The sequence below is a fragment of the Liolophura sinensis genome, chromosome 1 (assembly GCF_032854445.1).
Source record: "Liolophura sinensis isolate JHLJ2023 chromosome 1, CUHK_Ljap_v2, whole genome shotgun sequence".
Lineage (NCBI taxonomy): Eukaryota > Metazoa > Mollusca > Polyplacophora > Chitonida > Chitonidae > Liolophura > Liolophura sinensis.
In genome coordinates, this window is record NC_088295.1 from 46985373 (window position 1) to 46992031 (window position 6659).

Consider the following 6659-nt stretch of genomic DNA (forward strand, 5'->3'; position numbering starts at 1 on the left):
CATGTTGGTCGATTTCAGAATTACATTTCACAACTGACAATAACGGGACATAACGTGGACTTCCCATGATCTGGGGTACCGTATGGCAAGAGATTTTAAGTGAGTTTTTATGGATTGTTGTCGTAAATATCGGTAGAGTCGTCTTTCGGTCCCAGCGAGTTCACACCCGTGTTCCAGATAGGACTTTGAACGCCGTCTGCTCCGTCTGGATTCATGACAGGGCGCAAATATTCGGAATCAGTGCGACGTTCAGTTTTATCATTAGTTGCATGGTTTCCAGAGGAAAAAGTGGACAATTCACCGTCGCCGAAATCGGAGCTATATGAATTATCCACTGCGCGATGGTCGGCCTTTCTAACGGGTTCTGGCGTGGGATGCAAGTAGTCTCCGTCCTCCAGCCCAGAGAGGCGGTGAGGGTTAGTCCCATCGTTGGGAATGGGGCACAAACGGTGGGTGTCTGGATGAGGTATGACGATTCCATTTGAACCTCGGTGGGCATCAGGTAGCGGCGATATCCTGTGGTTGTCTCTTTCAGGAACCACTATTTCAGCCCCTCTACCAGTCTTACCACTGTGGTTTTTATCATGGGTGCTGTCAGGAGGGTCGGGTACAGATAATGTCTTGATGGATAAAGGAGGCCCAAAGGTACCGAGTTCCTCGTATATTTGTGAATTCGGATTGCGAGCGTACGCATTGGGCTCTGACCTGGGCCTCGGTGTGTAGTCATCTATTCCCTTTTCTCGTGTCCTGCGGGTAATTTCTTGGATTTTGTGTTTCACCCTTTTTCTGAAATTGCAAAGAAGCATAAATAAGATATTGTACTGTACTGTACTGTATTTTTTGTACTGTATCGTGCTGTATTGATGTTTCAAGTCCAGCTCATGCTGGCTTTGTCTTCGGCCGTACGTGGGAAGGTCTGGCAGTAACCTGCGGATGGTCGTGGGTTTCCCCTGGGCTCTGCCCGGTTTCCTCCCACCATAATGCTGGCCGCCGTCGTATAAGTGAAATATTCTTGAGTACGGCGTAAAACACCAATCAAATAAATAAATAAATAAACTCATGTTTCACCTTGTACTCAAGAATATTTCACTCATACAACGGCGATCCGCATTATAGTGGGAGGGTGTGGACCTTCCCACATATGACGATAACGCCGTGTATGATATTACATGGCACACGTGTGATATTACATGGCACACATATGATATTACATGACAGACATATAGTATTACATGTCAGACATGATATTACATGACAAAAGTATGATATTACATGAAAGACATATGATATTACGTGTCAGGCATATGATATTACGACAAATACATGATATTGCACGACAGACATGATAGACGACATTTTCCAAAAAGCAGTTTAATACAATTAACGTCAAAACAATAAAACATGCAGGAACATCTGAAAGATGCAGTAACAGCCGATGTGTGGATGTGGCCGAGTGGTTAAAGGTGATTGTCTATCAGTGGTTATATAGACGAGGTGCGGATTCAACCTCGGCCTGGCACAGCAAACTTGTCTTCCACCACTATGGTGCAATACACCCGCGAAAGTTCACTTCGGTGGCCTAATGGTTAGAGCGTCCGCCTCGAAGTCGAGAGACCCGAGATCAAATGGTCATACCAAAGACTTTGGATCTTACCAAAGACTTTAAAAATGGTACTTGTTGCTGCCTCGCTTGAGGCTCAGCACTGAGTAGTTAGAGCAAGAAAAACAGGACTGGTTTTCCTGGTGTCAGTATAATGTGACTGGGTAGGGTGTCTTGTCTGGTGACTTCGGCATGATACTTTAGTGGCGGCAGCACTTCGGCGGCATTGACTCGCCCTGCCCTGACACAGTATATGTACACACATCAAATGACTCCTCGTCGTCATATGGCTGAACAATTGTTAAGTACGACGTTAAATCCGAATCATTTCGTTCCTCCTTATTTTCCGTTCCTTACTTAATGCCTTAAAGTATTATAATACAGCGTGCGTTGTCAAAGTTATAAGACAGACATACCTGTACCAGCAGAAAATGATCAGCCCAATAATCATGAAGAGGACTCCGCTAACCAGCACAGCAATTATCACGTCAGCTGCAAAGTAATAAAAAAAAACAGCAACAGAAAAATGAACTATTTATCCACATTTTGTTTCAAGTTTGTTTTTTTTTCGTTACAAACTTTTAAGTTAGACAAAATACATTTTTTATTCGAAGCAATTACCAATTTTCTTAACAGGAAAACACAACGAAACAGTATTGAACTAGTTTTCTAGATAGTGAATATAGATTTAACGGTTTTGAAGTCTACAGTATTCTGACATTGGTATACACTGTAAAATGTAATCAACCTTGGAAGTTGCAAATTGAGGCCTGTCCATTTAAGCTACTGTAGACATTTTAGAAAAAAGTTTGTGGACATCATGAAATCCATTTTCTCGATTAGTGGGCGACTCTTATCCAAATTAAAGCGTGTATCGTTGTCTTGCAATAAATGTATAGATTGCTCCTTTATTCTCAAAACACATCTGTCAACAACATGCGGATTGTCACATTGGTTTCCTCTCACACCAATGTCGGTCGCCGTCGTATAAGTGAAATATTTTTAGCGCGGCGTAAATACTAAATAAATAAATACTATAAATCTTCAACCATTTCGTATATTTGCAATGTGTTTATTCAAGCAAATTCTGAAGGTATACTTCCATGTAAAATCATAAAGTTATATTTTTGTGAAACCCTGAAATCGGCCAATTCAGTCATTGTGGTTTATGTGCATAAACTGCATTGAAAGCTGCTCTTTCATATGTGAAAAGATTGAGGAATTAGGGAAATCAAAATACGTCATCAAATAATGCCAACAAGAACGAAAGAAATACACAGTTTGGATCCGAAATGTTTTGCGTGTGACCTCTTACTAAACCTCTTGTATATCAAAGGCAATTTAACGGTACACATACCGAATTTTTTCAAGAATAGCCAAATGACGACGCAAACAGGGCAATCCTGTAAGCCCGAGCTCATCGTCTTGACCACAGCAGAAGTGGTTGTCACAGTGAGGTTCTCCATGTCGTGTACGAGTTGCGGAACCCCAACCTGTAGGCCTTAATTTAAAAAGGTTAGGTCAGAAGTTATCTAAGTATGCATTTGTAGAAATATTATCTGATACGTTTATTTATTTACTGGGGCCTCCGTGGCTCAGTTGGTTAGCGCGTTAGCGCGGCTTAATGACCCAGGAGCCTCCCACCCATGCGGTCGCTGTGAGTTCAAGTCCAGCTCATGCTGGTTTCCTCTCCGGCCATACGTGGGCAGGTCTATCGGCAACCTGCGGATGGTCATGGGTCTCCCGCGGTCTGTGCCCGGTTCACTCCCACCATAAGGCTGGCCCCCGTCGTATAAGTGAAATATTTTTGAGTACGGCGTAAAATATCAATCAAATAAATAAAATTTATTTATTTTTGGCGTATGAATCTGTCCATGCAGCCTCTACGACGATGTTGCAAAGCATAGTTCAGAATCGCAACAAAGACAGTAAACATGGCCATTTGAAACTGAGTAGTCACACCGATTAATGATTCACTTCCTGAGGGTTTTATTTATTTCACTGATGTTTAACGTCATAAAAAAAGGCTGCAATCAGGTTGGTGGGTGCATGAAACAAAATTACTGGCTCGGGATAAAGCATGCATGAACCCACCTTCGCCAGTCACCGGACAAACCTCCTTATGGTGAAGAATGTTTGATGAATATGTTATAAATAAACCAATAGACCTAGATATAAATATATAGCATCCTTGTAAAGAATATCAAGCGAGCGTGTACTTTTCATATAGGGTTGTGCACAAAAGGTCGAATCTCATCGCTATTCAATACCCCAGTATACACCATGTGGCACATACGAAACCGACATTCATTATATAAGACGAAAAAGATGTACATACAAAAGCGACATAAAATGTTGTCGATATGGGTATATATGTAGAGGCCTATGTGCAGGTCTGATTCACATATCTGTTTGTATTTTATCTGTGCCCTATACTTACATTCATTTTCATTACCGTTTTACATTTTTTATGTTAGATATTGAAGCCGACAACAGCCTGACCACCCTGGGCTTGTAAAGAACATCATCACGTACGGTAAGGCTTTTACTCCCCAAAAAGTAATCTGTTCATTTTAATAGAAAATCTGTGCTCTAAGTGATGTTAGAATGTGTTCTGTCATAACATTAAACCATAATAGTGTATCATATTTAAGGAGACCCAAGGCCTCTCACCAATGCAGTGAGTTGAAGTCCAGCTAATGATGGCTTCCTCTTCGGTCGTAAGTGGGGAGAGCCGAACAAACTTTGTGGGTTTAACCCGGGTCCTGCCCAGTTTCCTCCCACTATAATGCTGATCGCCGTCGCATATATAAGTGAAATATTCTTCTAATATGGTGTAAAACTCCAGTCAAATAAATAAATATGCCATATCCATAGTTATAGCCTTTATCTTTATCCCCATCGTATATACTTACGGCCGGTCAACTTGTCTGTGTAGTATGCACTAAGTACAGCCGGGGTACTGCGTATTAAATGAAAGGAAGCAATTGTATATGTTTCAGGGATTGTCTGGTCTTTTTTTATTGGTTAATTTTCGAGCATGCATTCTGTATACCGACCAGTCACAGTCTGTACTGTGTACTCAATGTCCATGTACACACACACATGCGGTCTTTCTTTGCATAGGTATAGAAAACTTCTTTCTTAAAATGCTCTCCAGACGTCACTGTACTTAATTCGTTGTCGCCCGCATTCAACTTGCTACTTCCTGAATTTAAAATAGGGAATCAGAAACGTAACATACAAACTGTCCTAAAATCTTTTCAGTGACGCGAAAACACACACATAGCAGTGCTGGTGCCTACACGGTTCACTACATGTATGTATAGCCACGTACCTCTCTGTAACTGGGCATTATCTACGAATGTAAGAATAATTTATTCCGCTTTGTATATATCCCAAACTCAAGGATGACGCATATTAACTGTGTAGTCTTACACAAACTCTGGGATAGAATATGGACAGGATTTCTCTGGTGAAAGAAAAAGTGCATGTATCTCTTATATATAGTCTTCGGCCACGTGGAATATATAGCAATGCATGACTTTGCATAACACATGCCTGAAATACAAATGAAAATGGACCTATCCTTATAGCTGTTAATGATTAAGTTCAGATAGGTGTAACGAAACAACAACAACGAATAAGTGACAGATTTTAAGTAGAAGCTGTATACAGTTTATTCAATGTTATGATAACACATCATTTGACCTCTTCTGGATCAGTGACGTTCATTGAATTGTAATGAGCACTGCATCTTTTAAAACTAGAGGGCGTATAATAGCAACAAGGAAGTTTTTAAACCCGTTGTTGACCCAATATGATATATTTCTTTTATTTATTTATTTATTTCAATGTTGCTGAATGCCATATTTCTCCAGGCGGTCTTAGGGCTTCCCCCAGGCACTGATCGTTCCGGCACATCCACCAAAATGCTGTCCGCCGTCGTATAAGTGAAATATTCTTGAGTATGGTGTAAAAGGCGAATCAAATAGATAGATAAATAAATAAAATAAACATCTCACAAACTGTGGCCGTGACAGTGTGACCGTGACAATGTGACATACCGTATGTAATGAATGTATGTTTACTTGGGATTTAATGTCATACTTAAAAAAATTCCGACATATGACGAGGAGGAGCCATTTTGTGTGTGTATATATAATGTGTCTTCTTGTGACAGGACGAGTCCATGCCGCGAAAGTGCTATACCCACTGAAGTACCACGCTGAAGACACCAGATATGATACCCCATCCAGTCACATTATACTGACACCGCGCCAACCAGTCGTGTTTCTGAGCACCAAGCCAGGCAGTGACTAGTATCATTTTGGTAGCATTTTAGGCCATTGAAGCGATTAGCGAGTATGTGAAGGAACTAGTGACGTTCTGACTATGGCAGTGACTTTGTGACACTCACATTATGTCAGTGACATCGCGACACTCTGTTAGAGTGGAGTTAAAGACTATCTGACCATGACACTGATGTTGTGACGTGTATAGTGTGACTGTGTGCATAAAAGGGAGGCCGTCAGTGATATCGTGACAGTGATACTATGACAGTTAGGCCTACACTGAGATCGTGACAAAGGTTCGCAGATTAATGGTTCTTAGCTGTTTTGCTTTTGTAAACAACATTTGGTAATTTCTGTTGTAAATTTACAGATTTATCGACTGAGAGTAGATTGTATAGCGTACGTGGATCGTTCCGACAATGGGATATAGCCATGTGTATAGAGTATACTAAAACGAAAGGTTGAGACGGACTTCCTGTCTCATCACCGGGACCCCAGTGACCTCGGCGTTCTGTATAAATTTTGCTAGTGGTGGCAGCCATATAAAGCGAACGTAGAGAGCGGCGCATACGCTTTGATGAGTATGGATGAAGTATCCATTATAATCAAATTTAATTCAGGAATCAGTGGGTCTAATTTTCATATCATTGAACTGTTAACACCTCTCAGGAAAGAAATACTGCATGTGTTTACTGGGACGTACATTTGATTTTTACTTAAACCGGCCATATGGTGATTTACTCAAGATTTTCCCTCCAACCGTA

General features: G+C 41.0%; 1 protein-coding gene across 1 annotated transcript; it reads right to left on the reverse strand.

Annotated features, from left to right (window-relative positions):
• Positions 1 to 3182, reverse strand: LOC135461624 (uncharacterized). Its single transcript, XM_064738800.1, has 3 exons — positions 2958 to 3182; positions 2017 to 2092; positions 1 to 786 (listed from the first exon to the last, which is right to left on the reverse strand). Exons 1-3 carry the CDS (start codon positions 3064 to 3066, stop codon positions 108 to 110), a joined length of 864 nt encoding a protein of 287 aa, XP_064594870.1. The 5' UTR covers positions 3067 to 3182; the 3' UTR covers positions 1 to 107.
• Positions 3183 to 6659: the final 3477 nt, after the last annotated feature.

What these genes read in the sequence shown, in the direction of transcription:
- LOC135461624 (XM_064738800.1), bottom strand. Translation starts at nt 3,066, where the DNA reads ATGGAGAACCTCACTGTGACAACCACTTCTGCTGTGGTCAAGACGATG. An exon ending in GCTATTCTTGAAAAAATTCG is followed by an intron (nt 2,093 to 2,957) that starts GTATGTGTACCG and finishes ATTACTTTGCAG; the next exon opens with CTGACGTGATAATTGCTGTG. An exon ending in ATCATTTTCTGCTGGTACAG is followed by an intron (nt 787 to 2,016) that starts GTATGTCTGTCT and finishes TTGCAATTTCAG; the next exon opens with AAAAAGGGTGAAACACAAAA.